Source organism: Pseudophryne corroboree, chromosome 3 (assembly GCF_028390025.1).
Source record: "Pseudophryne corroboree isolate aPseCor3 chromosome 3, aPseCor3.hap2, whole genome shotgun sequence".
Lineage (NCBI taxonomy): Eukaryota > Metazoa > Chordata > Amphibia > Anura > Myobatrachidae > Pseudophryne > Pseudophryne corroboree.
This window is the reverse complement of record NC_086446.1, coordinates 737756872-737779180: the sequence shown is the minus strand read 5'-3', so window position 1 is coordinate 737779180 and position 22309 is coordinate 737756872. Positions and strand designations below refer to the sequence as shown.

Below are 22309 nucleotides of genomic sequence, written 5' to 3'. Positions count from 1 at the left end.
CCTATTGAGGCATATTCATTATCCTTTATATGTCGCAATTTCTACACTCCCCAGGCAATGTAGACATTTTGACATTCATCAAACTCCGGAAAAGCATTTTCTTCTGGCGTTTTTACTGTTCGCCATCCTGAGATGGCGAACAGCTCCCCGAATCTCTTCACAAGCTGATTTTTATACGGCAGCAGCGCGATCCCTGCAGCCGGGCACCCCTGGCAGTAAGGTGGGGGGGGGCGTGGCTGAGCGTGACCTGGCAGAGCCGGCAAGGAAGAGGGAGGGCCACGGCTGAGCATGACCTGGCAGAGTCGGCAGGGGAAAGGGGGGTAAAGGATATGAAAGTTAAGGATCACAGGTAAAGATGCGGGGGGGCACGGGGGTGTCATACAACAACGGCGGCGGGCGGAGGGGGTCTGTAATTATGCCAGGTACAGCCGTACTCACTGTTATACACACTCATAGATATCTCCTATTGGGGCATATTTATTATCCTTTATATGTCACAATTTCTACACTCCCCAGGCGATGTAGAAATTATGACATTCATCAGACTCTGGAAAAGCATTTTTTTCTGGAGTTTGAACTGTTCGTACACCCTGCACCCATTATACATATGCTAATGGCAGACCGGTACATTCACCGCTGATCATTACAGGTGCTGCGATACACAAAACACTAGCAATAGCAAAGGGTTAGAGGCTAGATCCTCTTTGCTGGATGGACTGTTTGACTGGGCGGGCATGGAGCGGTCTAGCAGGCAGCGTTACAAGGATAGGCATTTCCATGGGTTCACTACGGCTGGCCGGCGGTCGGGCTCCCGGCGACCAGCATCCCGGCGCCGGGAGCCCGACCGCCGGCTTACCGACAGCTTGGCGAGCGCAAATGAGCCCCTTGCGGGCTCGCTGCGCTCGCCACGCTACGGGCACGGTGGCGCGCTACGCGCGCCACACTATTTTATTCTCCCTCTATGGGGGTCGTGGACCCCCACGAGGGAAAATAAGTGTCGGTATGCCGGCTGTCGGGCTCCCAGCGCCGGTATACTGAGCGCCGGGAGCCCGACCGCCGGCAAACAGAAGACCACCCCATTGGGTTCACTACGGCTGGCCGGCGGTCGGGCTCCCGACCGCCGGCAAACAGAAGACCACCCCATTTCCATGGCTTTCTGGCTGGCAGCAGGCATAAACGGTGTACCTTTTATGATTATAATTTGTACAGCCAACACAGCTGAATTAAGGTGTGTGTGCTCCCAGGACAACTAACTTATGTGGAACCCAGAGCCAGGGCCGCCATCAAGCAGGGACTGCCGGAACTGCAGCTTCGGGCTCAATCTTGCTTAGGTGGGGGATCCAAGGGATTATTATTATTGTTTTATTTAGAAGGCGCCACAAGTGTCCCGCAGCGCCTTACATCTGGCAACAGTAGGACAGTACAGGTTACACAGAACACATTACAGTACAGTAGGCAGAACATAAACAGAGCACAAGTAACTATTAGCACCACAATTCTCAGCATAATCAGCGATGGGTGGAACCGGTCTCCAATAGTGACAGCATGACTAGCAAGAGTAGAGCCGCGGGAAGAGACTAATGGTCTATTTACTAAGCCTTGAATGGAAATAAAGTCAATGGAGATAAAGTACCAGCCAATCAGCTCCTAACTGCCAGGTCACAGGCTATGTTTGAAAAATGACAGTTAGGAGCTGATTGGCTGGCACTTTATCTCTGTCCACTTTATCTCCATCCAAGGTTTAGTAAAATAGACCTTTAAGGGGGAAATGTACTAAGCAGTGATAAGCGTGGAGAATTGAGCCAGTGGAGAAGTTGCCCATAGCAACCGATCAGCTGCTCTGTATAATTTTAAAGTATGCAAATTATAAATGTTACTTCAATGCTGATTGGTTGCCATGGGCAACTTCTTCACCTGCTCACTTCTCCGCTTAGTACATATCCTCCTAGGGGTCTATTCTTAAAACAGTGAAAAGAGTGGAGAAGTGAGCCTGTGGAGAAGTTGCCCATGGCAACCAATAAAGTTAGTTCAATGCTGATTGGTTGCTATGGGCAACTTCTCTATTGGCTCACTTCTCCTCACTTTTCACTGCTTCATGAATACACCCCTAACAGTGATGAGAGAGAGAGGATTAAATGGCCACCAAGTAGGTGAAGGCTGTCAATGAAGTGCTAGAGAAGAGGTCTGTGAGAACATGAGGGAGGAGGACCCTGCTCATAGGAGCTTACAATCTAGGGATAGGAAACCCTGTGTTCTTTTACCTGTCGCACATTGCCATGTGGTGCACTCAGCAGGCAATGATCGGGGCTTGAACATTATTTTAAAAATCATTTGATCTCTAGGAGGAACACTAGACACATCAGAACTATGGTTTTCACAACCGCTTACTAACTTATATATTCTGCCTTCCCTATAGATGATTAAGACACTCGAGGTACTAAGAGCAGCACCAATGGCCGTGTGTCCTCCAGGTCAGTCTATAGTTAATCTGGCCCTGCTTTGGATACGGTCGTTAGTTCGACACAACTTAGGTCGACAGTCATTAGGTCGACCACTGAAGGTCAACATTGGCATTAGGTCAATATGTACTAGTTCGACAGCTCACAAGGTCGACATGAGTTTAAAAAAAAAAAAAAAAATTTGGACTTTTTCATACTAAACGCTCCACGCGGACTACAATTGGGAACGGTAACCTGTGCCGAGCGCAGCGGTAATGGAGCGAGGCTCCTTGCCCGAAGCATGGCAAGTGAAGCGAGCCATGCGAGGGGACACGGTGCACTAATTGGGGTTTCCCGTGACTTTATGAAGAAAACGACACCAAAAAAAGTTTAAAAACTCATGTCGACCTTTTCACCTGTCGACCTAATGCCCATGTCGACCTAGTGCCCATGTCGACCTTCAGTGGTCGATCTAATGACTATCGACCTAAGTTGTGTTGACCCAACGACCCATACCCCCCTGCTTGTACAATGTGTGGCATTAAATTAAAGGTGTGATCATGCCACTGTGTGTAACCCCACAGGAGTCTGTAACCCAAAAACTAAACATGAAACAAAGACAAAAGAGTAAAGAATTAGAGCAATGTAGGTTTTAGTTGTTTGTTTTTAGTTTTGTCAGTGCCGGGGCACCACAATTTCTAATGGCAGCACTGGCTATCGCAACTCACTCGTGTGCAACCCTGGGCAACTCCCTCGTGTGCAACCCTGGGCAACTCCCTCGTGTGCAACCCTGGGCAAATCCCTTGTGTGCAACCCTGGGCAACTCCCTCGTGTGGAACCCTGGGCAACTCCCTCGTGTGCAACCCTGGGCAACTCCCTCGTGTGCAACCCTGGGCAACTCCCTCGTGTACAACCCTGGGCAACTCCCTCGTGTACAACCCTGGGCAACTCCCTCGTGTGCAACCCTGGGCAACTCCCTCGTGTGCAACCCTGGGCAACTCACTTGAGTGGGTCCTTACCAATAGTATAGCAAAAAAAACAATAAAATGAAAACAATGCTTGCCTATGTGTGGGGCCCCCGGATGACCTGGCGGTAATCCCACACTAATAACCAATAAGCAATATAAAGGTCAGGTAAAACCTTTACCCGTAAGACCATTGTAAGCTGTATGCATGGTAGTTGGGGCCTCCTAAGCCTCTGGACCCCATAGTAACAGCACACCCTGTGCCCACTATACTAACTACGCCCCTAGCAATGACCTTTGTTGCTTACGCAGTTGAAATGAACCCTGCAGACGTTTCGGTGTCTGATGATTACTGGCATCCCGCATACACTCAAAAGCCTGCAAAAATCAAACTACAAAGTGTTTCTGTAGGAACATCAGACCTCTAATTTGGCTGCAATGTCTCCTCGTTCTAAGAAGATCCAAAAAATGTTTTAAATGTCAAAGAGTAGAGCAGTCCTGGCAGCCATTGTAGCAGTGACTTGTGTGTCTATTACACTGCTGCACTGCAGTGTCAGCACTGGCTCCGAGCCCGGGAATTTCTCTGGGGACAGAGAGAGTACTACTATCTCGGTGATCCCTGACACTAAGTCATACACACAACTATAATATGACTGAAGTAGAACACAGCGGTGACAGCTTTATAGCACCTCTTTAAAGGGAACATAAAACAGCCTTTGCAGAAGAGTTAGTGGTGGTTAGAAAACAAAATTAATTCAGCCATATGCCGCTACATACAGTTCAAGGGCAGGATACAAAAATCGCACCAAAATACAATAATGGAAAAAATCTCTCTCTCTCTCTGTATATATATATTGCATTCTTACCTTAAAAAAATATATATAAAATTTTTTTGTCTTCTTGTGCTACGTTTACATTATTCAAGTATAAAACTGATGCGAAACAGTTACCACCAGTACTACAAATGTACAGCACAGGGATGGCATCTGTTGCACCTCGTCTTACTAAATTAATAAAAATCACAGACTGCTGGTAAACATCGGATTTTAGAATTTGTAATAACTGACGACGGCGATGTATTGATCAATAATTGAAGATTTATAGAAACGGCCCATATGGAAAGTATTGTTTTGCAATTGTGATTATCCCATGTCATACTTACCTACCCTCCTGGTTGTGGAAGACTCATTTCTAATTGCCACTATATGGAATGCTAAGTTTGGGGGCTGCCCCACAATTCTTCATAAAGAGGCCCTCAGAATGGATGCAAAGGGGAAAAACAAGGGGTTTAGGTAAAAACCGTAACAGTCCAGATCAGCGGTGGCTCCTATCTATTTTGGGTAGGGGGGCTGCCACTAGCCATGCCCGAAGAGGAGGAGGCGGCAAGGAGACAGCAGGGTCCTGGCACCTGCGCAATGGATCTGGCATGCGCCGGCACATATGTACAAGCGGCAGCTTGACTGTGCATGCGCTTGTATGGACTGCATCGGCTGCAGCCCATAGAACGGCTATGGCTGATCAGGCAGGACGTGGCTTCCTATTACACTCTCTGCTAATCGCAGCCTGGTTTGGCAGTCCCAGAAGAAGGAAACACCACCCAATGGGACTGCCTGTTCTGGGTTACTGGCAGGTAGCACTTCCAATAGGAAGTCACTGCCAGTCACAATGAAGCCAGTGCAGACACAGATTGCCACTAACTCTGCCGAGCTCACTGAAGTGGTGGATTATACTGGGTGGACTGCAGGCCTGCACTGGTCCAGACCTGGTGGGCTGCCACTGGTCCAGACCTTGGAACGCCGGACCAACTCCCTGCAGCGACCTCTGCCATTGTGGAGCTTGTAGTGCATGTCCCTGACTATTAACATCTGGGGGGTGTCCCGTTCAGGGGGTGTCCCGTCCGGGAAAGGGGGAGGGGGGGTTCTGTGACAGCTGTCAATGGGGAGGGAGAGATTACAGTCCTCCCAAATGGTCCCCATCACCCCCTCCAAGCTCCAGAGTGGCAGAGGTTGCTGCAGGGAATAGGACCAGGGACAGAGTTCCAGGGTCCAGTCTGTTCCGGCCGTGGCCTCACAGTAGACCCCTGATTACATCACTCCCGGGCTGTGCTGCCCCCAGAGACTCTCCCTGCACTGCCGGCTCATCTTCAGTGACAGTGATGAAGTCACAGTGCAGTACCCGGCTCCTGGTTACTGTGGATGAGACGGCATTTCGGTGTCACCCCCTGGGAGATTGATACCCACTAGTGACTCCTCTGGGAGTAAGCAGTCTGCAAACCAGTGATTTCTTATGTTCCAATATGCAAATGGATAAGAAGACTTATTTGGTGCAATCACAGGGACAGGATCAATACAGGAGAACATGTTGCAGCTCTTTAGGAAATTGCAAATACGTATAAAAGTCTGTCAGGATTTCTGTCTCCAGCAAATCGCAATCTCGAAATGCCAGTCCAATGCAACATCTTAATATATTCTCAAATAGAACAATTACTACGCAGGTAAGCTACAAAGTGCTCGGTAGAGCCTCCAAAATGACACTTAAAGTTCTCCGCCAGCCATAGAATTTACATACAATTATAAGAATGAATTTCATACTTTGACACTTTCCCCCCCTGTAATCTAAAGACCATAAATACAAATGAAATGTTAGAGTCCTCGTAATAATCTGTACAAATTCAGGTTAGTGCAACACAGTGGCACAGTGGTCGGTATTGCTGCATCACAGCACTGATGTTATACGTTCAGTGCCCAAACAGGGCCATATCTGTGTGGGGATTTTATGTTTTCCATGTGCTTGCATAGGTCTCCTCCAGGTGCTAAACCTTTGCCCCACACTCTAAAAAATATACCGATTGGTTAATTGGCTTCTGGAAAAAAAAAAAAAAGAACCATAGTGTATGTGTGTGTTAGAGTAAGGGTACATTGGGGGTCATTCCGACCCGATCGCTCGCTGCAGTTTATCGCAGCGCAGCGATCGGGTCAGATCTGCGCATGTGCCGGCGCCGCAATGCGCCGCCGCATGCTGGACGGCCGAAGGCCGTTGCTCCCTAACGATCGCCTCTGCCTGATTGACAGGCAGAGGCGGTCGCTGGGCGGGAGGGGGCTGGATGGCAGCGTTAAGCCGCCATTTAGGGGGCGTGGTCTTGCCAACGCAGGCGTGGCCGGACTGTTGGGGGGTGGGCCGCGGCGGCTGCGTGACGTCACACGCAGCCGCTGCGACCCGGGCAGTGAAGAGGTTCTCCCGGCCAGCAGCAGGAGCTGCGCTGGCCAGGAGCTACTCCTCAAATGCAAAAGCATCGCTGCTGTGCGATGCATTTGCATTTCTGCGGGGGGAGGAGGGCGGCACTGACATGCGGGGCGTCCCCCGCATGTCTGAGTGCCTGATCATAGCTGTGCTGAATTTAGCACAGCTACGATCAACTCGGAATGACCCTCATAGACTGTAAGCTCCAATGGGACAGAGACTGATGTGAATGATATATAGTCTCTGTACAGCGCTGTATGTAAAATGGCAGCACGTTATAAACAATTATAATAATACTAGGTGCTTCATCGCGCCCTACGGGCGCTCTTCACACCGTCGGAAGGGGCTACGCCCCCTTAACCCCTGCACGCCTTTCTGGGGTTCAATATATGGAGTATTCCCTGCATTCCTAGTTTTGTTAGTGTTTGAATATTGCACAATGATAGGGCATCCGATGGTGAAGGGGGCGTAGTCCCTTGCAACAGGAAGGGGTTTGGGGAGTGGGGACCGCGGATGGGGGAGGGGGTATGAAGGCGCTGTGGGTGGGGTAGGAGCAGGGGTGTCGCAGGTGGGGGATGGCAGCTGCAGGGCTGTTGCGGATGGAGGAGGGGTTCCGAAGGCGCTGCAGATGGGGAAGGGGTGGGTGCGGGTGTGCAGTGGATGGGGGAGGTGTCCAGGGGGCGCGGTGGGTGGGGGAGGGGTGGATGCGGGGGTAACGTGGGTGGGGGAGTGGCGGGTGCGGTGCTGTTGCGAATGGTGTAGGCGATGCAGATTGGGAAGGGCCTGCTGCGTGGGTGGGGTAGGGGATCCAAAGGTGCAGCGGGCGGGGGAGAGCCAGATGCGGGGTGGGGCGGATGGGGGAGGGGCTGCTGCAGATGGGGGAGGGGTTTGGAAGACACTGCGGGTGGGGTAGGGGGTCCGAAGGCGCAGTGGGTGGGGGTGCTACGGGTGGTGGAGGGGCAGGTGCGGGGGTTTGCGGGGGATGGGGAGGGGTCCAGGGGCGCTGCAGGTGGTGGAGGGGCAGATATCAGTGCACATAGTCTCTGTGGTAGTTAGTGAGGGTTGGTGATGGTGTAAGAGGGGTGAAGGCCAGTACACAGACAGGCAGTTAGAGAGCAGGATGAGGGTGACAGGGCATAGTGATGGGGAGTACTTAGCAGATATAGGGGTGGGCTACAGGTGTGATGTCACAGTGTGTGTACCTTTGCTCTCATGTGTGAGGTATGTGAGGTATATGTGAGGTATATGTGAGGTATATGTGAGGTATGTGTGAGGTATGTGTGAGGTAAGGATGTGCGGGTCGTGGTGGCCACTAACCTCCAGGCTGCTGCTGTGAGATGGTGACTGCAGAGGGAGGGAGCTCAGACCCAGCAGCAATGGGTCGTGGTCAGCATTCCTTCCTGGCCCCGTTCCGCCGCACACTGTCCGCCCCGTCTGACGGGCGTCATTCCTCCATCCTGCATGGCAGCGTCAGCTGCTGTGATCGCGGAGCATAGGTAAGCGTCCGGAGCCCTGTGGGCGGGCGCACCGCTTGCCGCTGAGCATGGCAGCCCTTGTCTGTATGCTGCAGATGCTGATCTAGCGGTGCCTGAGCTAGCGCCCTCTCCCTGGGGTGTGGGTGTCAGGCGGCAGGTATGGTGTGTAGGTGGGAGAGGAGCTGCGGGCGGCGACTCGCTGCCTGCAAGTACCCTCCATATCAGCGCTGTTCCCCTCCCTGCAGATAGTGTCAGTGGCCGTGGTGTACTTTTGCTACTGGTGGCCAGGGCCGGTGCTAGGGTGTTCGGTGCCCCCCTGCAAACTATGAATTTTGCGCCCTCCCATATTCCTTTGTTGTGCATCGGGAAAAGTGGTGTGGTCTCACAACTAAGGGGCATGGCCACACAATAGTACCCCCATTTAAAATTACGCCACAATGTAGCACAATCTTATTCATCTTATACGTAATGCCCCACCCGTAGTAGTAGCGTCCTTATACGTAATGCCCCACCCGTAGTAGTAGCGTCCATATACGTAATGCCCCCCCAATAGTAGTAGTGTCCTTATACATAATGCCCCCCCAGTAGTAGTAGCAGTTATATGTAATGCTCCCCAACAGTAATAGTAGCGTCCTTATACATAATGCCCCCCCAGTAGTAGTAGCATCCTTATACATAATGCCCCCCCAGTAGTAGTAGCGTCCTAATACATAATGCCCCCCCAATAGTAGTAGTGTCCTTATACATAATGCCCACCCAGTAGTAGTAGTGTCCTTATACATAATGCCCCCCCAGTAGTAGTAGCAGTTATATGGAATGCCCCACAACAGTAATAGTAGCATCCTTATACGTAATGCCACCCCAGTAGTAGTAGCAGTTATATGTAATACCCCCCAACAGTAATAGTAGCGTCCTTATATGTAATGCCACCCCTGTAGTAGTAGCATCCTTATACATGTGCCCCCAGTAGTAGTACCGTCCTTATACATAATGCACCCCCAGTAGTAGTAGCATCCTTACATGTAATGCCCTCCCAGTAGTAGTAGCACCGTCCTTATACATAATGCCCCCCCAGAAGTAATAGAGTCCTTATACGTAATGCCCCCCCTATAGTAGTAGCGTCCTTATATGTAATGCCCCCCAGTATTAGTAGCCTCCTTATACGTAATGCCCCCCTATAGTAGTAGCGTCCTTATACGTAATGCCCCCCTATAGTAGTAGCGTCCTTATACGTAATGCCCCCCCTATAGTAGTAGCGTCCTTATACGTAATGCCCCCCCTATAGTAGTAGCGTCCTTATACGTAATGCCCCCCCTATAGTAGTAGCGTCCTTATACGTAATGCCCCCCTATAGTAGTAGCGTCCCTATACGTAATGCCCCCCTATAGTAGTAGCGTCCTTATACGTAATGCCCCCCCTATATTAGTAGCGTCCTTGCATGTAATGGCCCCCCCAGCAGTGGCGTCCATAAAGTGCGCACACACAGACATACCTCACACACACACAATTCACACATATATACAAACACACACACCCCACCATATATACACACGTCACCCCCCCCCCCCCCCCCCACCACTATGTACACACACACACACGCACACACATTTCTCTCTCACCCTCCACTTACCAAGTCTGGCTGGCCGTCACTGCAATGCTGATTCCACCACTGTTCAGCTGTCTGGTCCCGTGTAGCTCCGGCCCTCTATTCCGTGTAGCTCCGCCCCCTCGTGACGCCGTAGCTCCACCCCCTTTTTGGGTCCCGCTCTGCACAGCACACAGCCCGCTGTCACAGGTGATTGGGGGGGGGGGGACAGGCACAGCAGCCGGCAGCTAGTGGCCATCCTCACCTCCTATACTGTAAGGTAGGGTCTTGCACCTGACTGCTGCTGGCGCTGGGTATGGAGTAGCTCCCTGCAGCAGATGCAGTTGACTCCGCCCAGCTCTGTGACTCCGCCCAGCGTTACGAGCACAGAGTCACAGATTAAGGCAAATATATAGGAGATTAGAGTGGAGTTGGGGGGTATTTAGTAAATTAGCAATAATGATTTTGATATAGCGTAAATCCCCCTGACCTGGATATGTGCACTAAAAACACTGGAACAATTTTCATGTGAAAAGATAAGGCCCTGGGGAACAGGCTCCAAAAACCGTGCATTTAGCATATGATGGGATCTATGTAAAGTGCAACGGAATATGCTGGCGCTATACACTGTAACATAATGTTATATGTAACAAACTCTCTTAATAAAACACATTATAGACACCCTTTATTATTCGGGTACGGGTCGTTGGGCCGACTCAACTTAGGTCGACACTCATTAGGTCGACCACTGAAGGCCGACATGAGCATTAGGTCGACATGTACTAGGTCGACAGGTGAAAAGGTTGACATGATTTTTTTTACTTTTTTTGGTGTTGTTTTCTTCGTAAAGTGACAGTGAACCCCAATTAGTGCACCGTGTCCCCACCCCCACTTCGCTCGCCATGCTTCGGGCAAGGTGCCTCGCTCCGCTGCCTCTTCGCTCGGCACAGGTTACCATTCCAATCGTAGTCCACGTGGATCGTCAAGTTTGGAAAAATTACAAAAATTAAAAGAAAAAAAAAGTGAAAAACTCATGTCAACATTTTGACATGTCAACCTAATGACTGTCGACCTAACGACCGTATCCCTATTATTCAGTAATAATGAATGCAAGTGTATTTAACCCGTCACCATATAACTATGCCCAGACGTTGAACAGAGCTGACCATCGCCACCTTTGAGGAGAGAAAAGAACGAGGTCAATATGACGGAGAGTAATGCCTAATGTCATTACCATGCATGTGCACCCTCAATCAGACTCCTCCTCTGTGGACTCCCACAGTGCAGTGGGACAGTTGCAGAGGTAAGTAGGTAGAAGGCTAGAAGCCAGTGGCTAGGCTCTGCAATCATCTCCATATGCAATCATCTCCATATCTGCTTGAACGCATAGACCATCTTCTCTCCTGCTTGGCCTACATTTCTAAATGCGGCTTTCGTTGTCTCCGGCACAACCTCCACTCTTTCTCCCAGTTAGAGCCTCCTAAGGCTCTGTTCTGGCCCTCTTCTGCATTTCCCGCTTAGGTTTTTTATTTTGTTGACCTACAGTAAAACACTGTTTGGCCTCCACTTTCACCTCTATGCAGACAGCATCCAAAGCTATCTCACCTATACTTACCTATGTCCAACTTGCACTTTGCCATTTCCAATTAGCGCTTAGCAGATGCCATCCCCAACGTCATCCACTACTTTATTCAACAAGCAGTGCCTCACACCATCATATCACCTCCGTTAAGCCACTGCTAAAATATGGTTCTTTTTTAAAGGTCGTCACAAAAAACAATATCCATTGTCTCAGTATCTCCCACCTTGACTACTGCAACCTCCCCCTGACTTCCCATACATATCTATCCTCACTATAATCCATCCAAAACAGCAGAGGAAGACTGCCCGTCCTCTTTCGCCTTCCATTGCACCAGTCTATAAATCTCTTAATTGCCTTTCAATTACTTCTGGGATGTAATTTGAGCTACTCTCACCCTAACTACCAACGCCATCACCTCCCAGCATCTCACCCATATCTCACGCAGTCACAATATACTTTCTCAGTCCTTTTCAGATACGCCTCTCACCTGCACCACACCTCCTTTTGCATACTCTCTCCCACTTTCCAGACCAGTACGACTATTCACCTATGGAATACTACAACACACTTGATTAGGCTCCTCTCCGAACATCAATCTTAAAGAAAACTTCAATATAGCCCATTGTCCCCAATGCTACTGCCTCTGGGTGCTACCACTACTATCCGGTCTCTGCAGCTCCTATCATCTCAGCATGCCCTCTTCCTTTAGATTGCAAGCTCACATGAACAGGACCCCTGTATTTCAGGTCTTTACCTTGTTAGACAATTTAAACTTGTTCGCTTTCCATGTACATATATATTTTATTTTTTTGCACAATTGTTTCACAAATAGTCAGATGCTGCAGAGTTTTGTGGTGCCTTACAAAAATACAAAAGGGAGACCACTTTACCCGGAGGAAATGCTTCAAAATGTCTAATGAGTGTATAAGTGGACAACCAACCAGTTTTTGGCTACCATTTATCAAGTATATTCTAAAAATGATACGTAGAAGCTAATTGGTCTCCACTTGTCTACTTTTTCACTTTTAGAAGAGTTATACTTTCCTCCCTGTTTCTTTACAGTTCAAAGAACTACACAAATGTCACATAAAACCCTTGCCTGCAGTATGTTTCCTACAAATGTTGTTTGAGCCCCTCTCTGCGTCTCAGTGTTGAGCCAATCACAGTAATCAGACCATCACGGAGTACTTACCCAGAGTAGCAGTAGCTTTTCCAACCACGTAGATGCACTTAGAATTCCACTTGTCTTTCAGAGAATGTTCCCAGTCTAGAGAAACAAGGCACAAGAGAAATAAGCAATGGGGAAAACAGAGGTGTGACACACTACATACAGCCTTGTCTCCATGGTCAGTGGCAAACGCAGGATTTCTAGAGGGGGGTTTCCAAATGCAGTCCATAATATCCTACTCTGCAGAACGTTGGAGCAATTGTGGGAGTCTGGGGGAGCGGTAGAACAACCTAGTAAAGACCCTGGGCATTAATGTATACTGTATGGAATACAGTATTAATATTTAACACTATAGATGGTCTATAGTATGGGCTGTATCACACATTTAAATAATATAAATAAGTGGTCAGGAAAAGATTAAACATACTATAATAAATAAATACACAAACATAATAGAACCAGTCTTGCACTTTTTAAGCACACATTCTCCCACGTCATGGTAAGGTTCCTGTCTCTTCTTCCTGGTAGCTACACTCTCGTCCAGTGTACTGATTGAGGATTCACACAGCAAACTTGGTAGAAGAAGATTCTACAACTGGGCATGTGCAGCAGCTCTGCTCTGTCCCTTAAACTGCATTATGTGGTGGTAGCTCTAGTTATCGTATTATATACTATTGCTATTGTTTTCAAAATTTGAGCCACTTGCCAAGAGGAGGGGGGTTTCCGGGTAACCGTAAACCCCCCCCTGCGATTGACTATGATGGTAAAATAAAATTGTGCTGTGGGCGGAAAATAAAGGTGAAGGTATTGCAGATTTTGCTGTGATTTAAAACATAATCCATGGCCTTTGATGGGCACTGTGGGAAAGATATAACTAAAAGCTGCAAAATACTGACATCTGACAGTAGGAGAAACACAAGGGGGGGGATTCAATTGTTTGAACCCACCCCTCCCCCCCGTCTATTAGATAGGGGGGGGGGAACAGACACCCAACTGACTATTCAAACAATTTAATACCCCCCAACGTGTTCTTAATTCATATACTGAACTTACACTTATATAGCATGTTATGTTATTACTGCGGGTCAGTACAAAAATTAGTCCAAATCCAATTAAATGAGTAACATCATTCTGTAGAACATTAATGATTGACTACATTGTATGAAACCCATGCAAGACGCATCAGGGTGACTTTGCCAGTGCCCACTTCCCAGGCACAGAAATGCAGCCGGAAACGCAATCTGCACCTAGCTTTGTGGTTTTATCTACAAATGTGCAGCATGTAACATCCACCTATACAGGACACTACTTCATCCATTTAAGGCAGTTCTTCCAATAACATGCTGCTCGATTTTGCTGTATGTTAGTGTTAAATTGAACAGAGGAGTGGAAGGATATTAGGAATATATTATATATTTTATTAGTGTGTGCTTAAAAGATTTTATTACATCGAGCAAAGTGTACTTTATGTACTGAACCCTACATTCAGGTGTTGTAGTCTTCAGTAGGTATCATGCATCTCTCACAGTGATGATACCAAGGAGTGTCCTGACCAGGACACCAACATTCCATATGGCCCTGAACTGACAACGACACAGGAAGAGGAAAGATGGCCGCCTGTCTCTCATATCACTTCTCCCAGCATCCTCTGCAGTCCCTCGGCTAGTACTTTAGATAGTCTCAAATGTGGAAGAATGTGTGAAGTCCTCAGGGTCGGCCTTAGATTTGCCTGTCTAATAACCATAGTGGAGTAAGGTGGGGGGGGGGGGAGGGGGAGATGTATTAAACCTACCAAAGAGAACAGGTGAAGTTGCCCACGGCAACCCATCAGCTTCCCCCATTCTATATGTTTATAGAGCGTATTTGATAAATTATAGCCAGAAGCTGGTTTCTAGGAGCAACTTCTACATGTGTTCTCTTTGGTTTGACACATCTCCCCCCTGGGTACTATAAGGGGCAATAAATATCTCAGTCAAGGGTTTATCAAGAGGGGACCTGAACGCAGTCACCATCCGGTGACCCCTTCCACTCCTTTCAAGCGGCAGCGATGCTCTGAGCACTAGCAGACTCTGCGCCATTTTCCCAGTGATTTTAGAGTGCTGCGGCTGTCAATGCTAAACTCTGGAAAAGCAGGTATAGAAAAAAAATTAGATTTTACTTACCAGTAAATCTATTTCTCGTAGTCCGTAGTGGATGCTGGGGACTCCGTAAGGACAATGGGGAATAGACGGGCTCCGCAGGAGACAGGGCACTTTAAGAAAGAATTTGGATACTGGTGTGCTCTGGCTCCTCCCTCTATGTCCCTCCTCCAGACCTCAGTTAGAGAAACTGTGCCCGGAAGAGCTGACAGTACAAGGAAAGGATTTTGGAATCCAGGGCAATACTCATACCAGTCACACCAATCACACCGTATAACTTGTGATAAACTTACCCAGTTAACAGTATGAACAACAACGGAGCATCAGATCAACCCTGATGCAACCACAACATAACCCTTATTTAAGCAATAACCATATACAAGTATTGCAGAAGAAGTCCGCACTTGGGACGGGCACCCAGCATCCACTACGGACTACGAGAAATAGATTTACCGGTAAGTAAAATCTTATTTTCTCTAACGTCCTAGTGGATGCTGGGGACTCCGTAAGGACCATGGGGATTATACCAAAGCTCCCAAACGAGCGGGAGAGTACGGATGACTCTGCAGCACCGAATGAGCAAACACAAGGTCCTCCTCAGCCAGGGTATCAAACTTGTAAAACTTTGCAAAAGTGTTCGAACCTGACCAAGTAGCTGCTCGGTAAAGCTGTAATGCCGAGACCCCTCGGGCAGCCGCCCAAGAAGAGCCCACCTTCCTTGTGGAGTGGGCTTTTACTGATTTTGGAAGCGGCAATCCAGCCGCAGAATGAGCCTGCTGAATCGTGTTACAGATCCAGCGAGCAATAGTTTGCTTTGAAGCAGGAGCACCCAGCTTGTTGGATGCATACAGGATAAACAGCGACTCAGTTTTCCTGCCTCTAGCCGTTCTGGCTACATAAACCTTCAAAGCCATGACCACATCTAGTAACTCGAAATCCTCCAAGTCACGAGTAGCCACAGGCACCACAATAGGTTGGTTCATATGAAAAGATGACACCACTTTTGGCAGAAATTGTGGACGGGTCCGCAATTCTGCCCTGTCCATATGGAAAACCAGATAGGGGCTTTTATATGACAAAGCCTCTAATTCTGACACACGCCTAGCTGAAGCCAAGGCTAATAGCATGACCACCTTCCACGTGAGAAATGTTAACTCCACGGTTTCAGTGGCTCAAACCAGTGAGACTTCAGGAAACTCAACACCACGTTAAGATCCCAAGGTGCCACTGGAGGCACAAAAGGGGGTTGAATATGCAGCACTCCCTTTACAAACGTCTGAACTTCAGGTAGAGAAGCCAGTTCTTTATTAAAGAAAATGGATAGGGCCGAAATCTGGACCTTAATGGAACCCAATTTCAGGCCCAAAGTCACTCCCGACTGTAGGAAGTGAAGGAAACGGCCCAGCTGGAATTCCTCCGTAGGGGCATTCCTGGCCTCACACCAAGCAACATATTTTCGCCATATACGGTGATAATGTTTAGCCGTCACATCCTTCCTAGCCTTTATCAGCGTAGGAATAACCTCAACCGGAATGCCTTTTTCTGCTAGGATCCGGCGTTCAACCGCCATGCCGTCAAACGCAGCCGCGGTAAGTCTTGGAACAGACAGGGCCCCTGTTGCAACAAGTCCTGTCTTAGAGGCAGAGGCCATGGGTCCTCTGTGAGCATTTCTTGCAGATCTGGATACCAAGTCCTTCTTGGCCAATCCGGAACAATGAGTATTGTTCTCACTCCTCTTTTTCTTATGATTCTCAGCACCTTGGGTATGAGAGGAAGAGGAGGAAATACATAAACCGACTGGAACACCCACGGTGTCACTAGTGCGTCTACAGCTATCGCCTGAGGGTCTCTTGACCTGGCGCAATACCTCTGTAGCTTTTTGTTGAGGCGGGATGCCATCATGTCCACCTGTGGCAGTTCCCACCGACTTGCAATCTGCGTGAAGACTTCTTGATGAAGTCCCCACTCTCCCGGGTGGAGGTCGTGCCTGCTGAGGAAGTCTGCTTCCCAGTTGTCCACTCCCGGAATGAACACTGCTGACAGTGCTCTTACGTGATTCTCCGCCCAGCGAAGAATTCTGGTGGCTTCCGCCATCGCCACCCTGCTCCTTGTGCCGCCTTGGCGGTTTACATGAGCCACTGCGGTGATGTTGTCTGACTGAATCAGCACCGATTGGTCGCGAAGCAGGGTCTCCGCTTGACTTAGGGCGTTGTATATGGCCCTTAGTTCCAGGATATTGATGTGAAGGCAAGTCTCCTGACTTGACCACAGCCCTTGGAAATTTCTTCCCTGTGTGACTGCCCCCCACCCTCGGAGGCTTGCATCCGTGGTCACCAGGACCCAGTCCTGAATGCCGAATCTGCGGCCCTCGAGAAGGTGAGCACTCTGCAGCCACCACAGGTGAGACACCCTGGCCCTGGAGTATAGGGTGATCAGCCGATGCATCTGTAGATGTGATCCGGACCACTTGTCCAACAGTTCCCATTGAAAGGTCCTCGCATGGAACCTGCCGAAGGGAATGGCCTCGTATGATGCCACCATCTTTCCCAGGACTCGCGTGCAGTGATGCGCCGACACCAGTTTTGGTTTTAATAGGTCTCTGACTAGTGTCATGAGCTCCTGAGCTTTCTCCATCGGTAGATAAACCCCCTTCTGGTCTGTGTCCAGAATCATGCCCAGGAAGGGCAGTTGAGTCGTAGGAATCAACTGCGACTTTGGAATATTTAGAATCCAGCCGTGCTGTTGTAACACTCGCCTTTATGAGGAGATCGTCCAAGTATGGGATCATTGTGACCCCTTGCTTTCGCAGGAGCACCATCATTTCCGCCATTACCTTGGTAAATATTCTCGGTGCCGTGGAGAGACCAAACGGCAACATCTGGAATTGGTAATGACAATCCTGTACCACAAATCTGAGGTACGCCTGATGAGGTGGATAAATGGGGACATGAAGGTATGCATCCTTTATGTCCAGAGACACCATAAAATCCCCCCCTTCCAGTTTTGCGATGACCGCTCTGAGCGATTCCATCTTGAACTTGAACCTTTTCAGGTATATGTTCAGGGATTTTAAATTAAATATGGGTCTGACCGAACCGTCCGGTTTCGGTACCACAAACATCGTCGAATAATAACGCTTTCCTCGTTGAAGGAGGGGAACCTTGACCACCACCTGTTGAAGATACAATTTGTGAATTGCAGCTAACACTATTTCCCTCTCTAAGGGAGAAGCTGGCAGGGCCGATTTGAGGTATCGGTGAGGGGGCATCTCTTCGAATTCCAGCTTGTATACCTGAGACACAATCTCTAGTGCCCAGGGATCCACCTGGGAGTGAACCCACTTGTGGCTGAAATTTCGGAGACGCGCCCCCACCGGGCCTAGCTCCGCCTATGGAGCCCCAGCGTCATGCGGTGGATTTAGTGGAAGCCGGGGAGGACTTCTGTTGTGCAGCTTCTTTCCTCTGCCCCTGCCTCTGGCAAGAAAGGACGCACCTCGGACTTTCTTGCCTTTTTGTGATCGAAAGGACTGCATTTGGTAATACGGTGCTTTCTTAGGTTGTGAGGGAACATATGGCAAAAAATTTGACTTTCCTGCAGTAGCTGTGGAGACCAGGTCCGAGAGACCCTCCCCAAACAACTCCTCACCCTTGTAAGGTAAAACCTCCATGTGCCTTTTTGAGTCGGCATCGCCTGTCCATTGCCGAGTCCACAGGACCCTTCTGGCAGAAATCGACATTGCATTTATTCTAGAGCCCAGAAGGCTAATGTCTCTTTGAGCATCTCTCATATATAGGACAGCGTCTTTTATATGCCCCAGGGTCAGTAATATAGTATCCTTGTCCAAGGTATCAAGTTCCTCAGATAAGGTATCCGTCCATGCTGCTACTGCACTACACACCCAGGCCGACGCAATTGCCGGCCTTAGTAAGGTATCTTAATGTATATAAATGGACTTCAGGGTACCCTCTTGCTTTCTATCCGCAGCATCTTTTAGGGTGGCCGTATCCTGTGACGGCAGGGCTACCCTCTTGGATAAGCGTGTGAGAGTTTTGTCCACCCTAGGGGAGGATTCCCAGCGTAACCTGTCCGTTGGCGGGAAGGGATACGCCATAAGCATCCGTTTGGAAATCTGCAGTTTTTTATCTGGAGATTCCCAAGCCTTTTCACATAACTCATTTAGCTCATGTGAAGGGGGAAAGGTCACCACCTGCCTTTTTTTTTTTTCCCCCCATACATATGAACCCTCTTGTCAGGGACTGGGGTTTCCTCTGTGATGTGCAACACATCCTTTATTGCTATAATCATATAACGGATGGCTTTAGCCAATTTAGGCTGTAACTTTGCATCATCGCCATCGACACTGGAGTCAGAATCCGTGTCGATATCTGTGTCAACAATTTGGGATAGTGGGCGCTTCTGAGACCCTGACGGCCTCTGCGACATAGGATCAGGCATGGGCTGAGACCCCGACTGTCCTAAGGTTTCAGCTTTATCCAACCTTTTATGCAAGGAATTAACATTATCATTTAAAACCTTCCACATATCCATCCAATCAGGTGTCGGCGCCGTCGGCGGCGACCCCACATTCATTTGCTCCCGCTCTGCTTCCACATAGCCTTCCTCGTCAAACATGTCGACACAAGCGTACCGACACACCACACACACACAGGGGATGCTCTTTTTGCAGACAGTTCCCCCACAAGGCCTTTTGGAGAGACAGAGAGAGCGTATGCCAGCACACACCCCAGCGCTATATGTCCCAGGAATCACACAGTAACTTAGTGTTAACCCAGTAGCTGCTGTATATAATGTTTTTGCGCCTAATTTATGTGCCCCCCCCCCCTCTCTTTTTACCCTCTTCTACCGTGAATCTGCAGGGGAGAGCCTGGGGAGCTTCCTCTCAGCGGAGCTGTGGAGAGAAAATGGCGCTGGTGAGTGCTGAGGAAGAAGCCCCGCCCCCTCAGCGGCGGGCTTCTGTCCCGCGTTTCTGTGTAAAATTATGGCGGGGGCTCATGCATATATACAGTGCCCAACTGTATATATGCCCAATTTTTGCCAAGAGGTCCTAATTGCTGCCCAGGGCGCCCCCCCCTGCGCCCTGCACCCTACAGTGACCGGAGTATGTGGGTTTAATGTGGGAGCAATGGCGCACAGCTGCAGTGCTGTGCGCTACCTCAGTTTGAAGACTGGAGTCTTCTGCCGCCGATTTTGAAGTCTTCTTGCTTCTTTCACCCGGCTTCTGTCTTCCGGCTCTGCGAGGGGGACGGCGGCGCGGCTCCGGGATCGGACGACAAAGGGTGAGATCCTGTGTATGATCCCTCTGGAGCTAATGGTGTACAGTAGCCTAAGAAGCAGGACCTATCTTCAGAGAGTAGGGCTGCTTCTCTCCCCTCAGTCCCACGCTGCAGAGAGTCTGTTGCCAGCAGATCTCTCTGAAAATAAAAAAACCTAACAAAATACTTTCTTATAGCAAGCTCAGGAGAGCTCACTAAGTAGCACCCAGCTCGTCCGGGCACAGATTCAAACTGAGGTCTGGAGGAGGGACATAGAGGGAGGAGCCAGAGCACACCAGTATCCAAATTCTTTCTTAAAGTGCCCTGTCTCCTGCGGAGCCCGTCTATTCCCCATGGTCCTTACGGAGTCCCCAGCATCCACTAGGACGTTAGAGAAATAGATGCAGGGTTTGCAGTGTGGCCCCCTCCTGACCCAGGGGCCAGTGTGCACCGCACAGCCTGCACCCTTTAAAGATACACCACTGATCCCAGTTCATAAACAAGCCTAGTCTCACAGTCCTGTTGTGTTTAACATTTTTGTGGGAAACAGGTGCCATTTTGAAAGTTTTTACTTTTATTTGGCCTTTCCGTACCATGTCAGATCCCTAATTTCAGGCTGTTGAAGTAGTTACATGGTAAAATGCAACAAACTCATAACGGAGTGTTATTGTGCATGACTAATCAGCCACAATAACATTACACGTCTGAGTCACCAGACTTAAAGGTCAGACTGATTAGACTGCAGGTGCATGTTGTTTACTTGGCTCTATCAAAAAAGTCTGCGTCTGCCCAAGCCTGTCACAGCGCTGTATGGCTGAACAGTACTTAACCCAGGAGAGATTGATAACCTTATCATATTGACTACTGTTTATCTTCTATCACTCGTATCCTGTTTTCAATAAAACCAACTCTGGTTTGTAATCAGCATGTGGACTAACGCCCTTGTTCACATCCGCTACCTCACCTAGCAACTTGTAGGCATCTGCCAAAACAGGCATTTATTACAGCTGAATTAATTCCCTTCCTGATCATGGACAATGTGTGTCTCATCGTTCGGTAAACAAAAGCCCAGAGCAGATCAAACACATCCTAGTTATTCAGATGGAACAAAGGTCCAGTCCTGGATTTGAGCTACTCTGCAAATGCCCTTTATAAATAATGTTTAGTAAAACAGGCACTGCAGCCTCAATATATAATAACAAAAGTTAAGAACTAGTAAAAAGGGAAAACATACAAGGGGCGATGTATCAAACCTTTGAGAGAGAACAAGTGGAGAAGTTGCCCATAGCAACCAATCCATTCCAGCCATTTATCTAGCACTGTCTATAAAATGACAATTAGCAGAACATTGTTTGCGATGGGCGACCTCTCCACTTTTTTTAATTTATTTTTTTATTGAAGGTTTGATACATATCCCGGACATCTTTAATGCAGTCTCAACATTGGGACTAAGGGGTCTAGTTACTAAAGCCTTGGATGGAGATAAAGTACCAGCTAATCGGCTCCTAACTGCCATGTCACAGGCTGTGTTTGAAAAATGACAGTTAGGAGCCGATTGGATGTTACTTTATCTCAGTTCTCTACATCTCCATAGAAGGCTTAGTAAATAGACCCCTAAGTAATTTAAAACATTAATTTATTTAAATACCACAGTAGTCTCATGTTAAATTGGACAACCCTAATCTGTGAGCCTGATTCATGATAGTAAGTAAAGCAAAAAAAAAAGTAACTTTGTGTCTGGAACCAACCATGTTACCATGCAAGGGGAGCAAATACATTTATATTGTTTCTGTGCAGGGCAAATACTGGCTGATTTAGCATGTAGCCCACAAATGGTAGCTTTATTTTTACACTGCAATTTAGGTTACAGTTTGAACACGCCCCACCCAAATCTAACTCTCTCTCTGCACATGTTACATCTGCCCCGTCTGCAGACTGCTGGTTTTGCCCAGTTGTTTGCTTTTTTGCTTATCTTCCAAACATGAGTCGGGCCCTTTGTAGCTGGCCTCAGGGCAGAATTCTTGAGCAGAATAAACGAAAAACTTATAAATGTGACAAAGACTGAATTAAGAAATAAGGACCACCCCCGCATAGCATATACTAGATAATGGAATATAGGTCACACTTTATTGGCAGGTAGTAAACTGACACTGTAACCCCTTAATTGTAAAGATTATACTAAGGGGATAGAAACCAATATGAATAGAGGAGAGATGAAAAAAGAGGGTCTCAAGGTAGGAAAGCAGGCAAGACCATAATATATATATATATATATATATATATATATATATATATATACATACATACACATACACACATATTATATATATATATATATATATATATATATATATATATATATGAGTATCCCATATCCATATATTCCGAAATACGGAATATTCCGAAATACGGACTTTTTTGAGTAAGAGTGAGATAGTGAAAACT

General features: G+C 48.2%; 1 protein-coding gene across 4 annotated transcripts in view; it reads right to left on the bottom strand.

The window, feature by feature from the left end:
* Nucleotides 1–22309, bottom strand: part of UROS (uroporphyrinogen III synthase) — a 184172-nt gene that overhangs the window by 119816 nt on the left and 42047 nt on the right. For all 4 annotated transcript variants that reach the window (XM_063962238.1, XM_063962239.1, XM_063962240.1 and 1 more), the window contains exon 5: nucleotides 12478–12552. In XM_063962238.1, the coding sequence (XP_063818308.1) occupies nucleotides 12478–12552 (75 nt within the window). The remainder of the gene's footprint in view (nucleotides 1–12477; nucleotides 12553–22309) is intronic.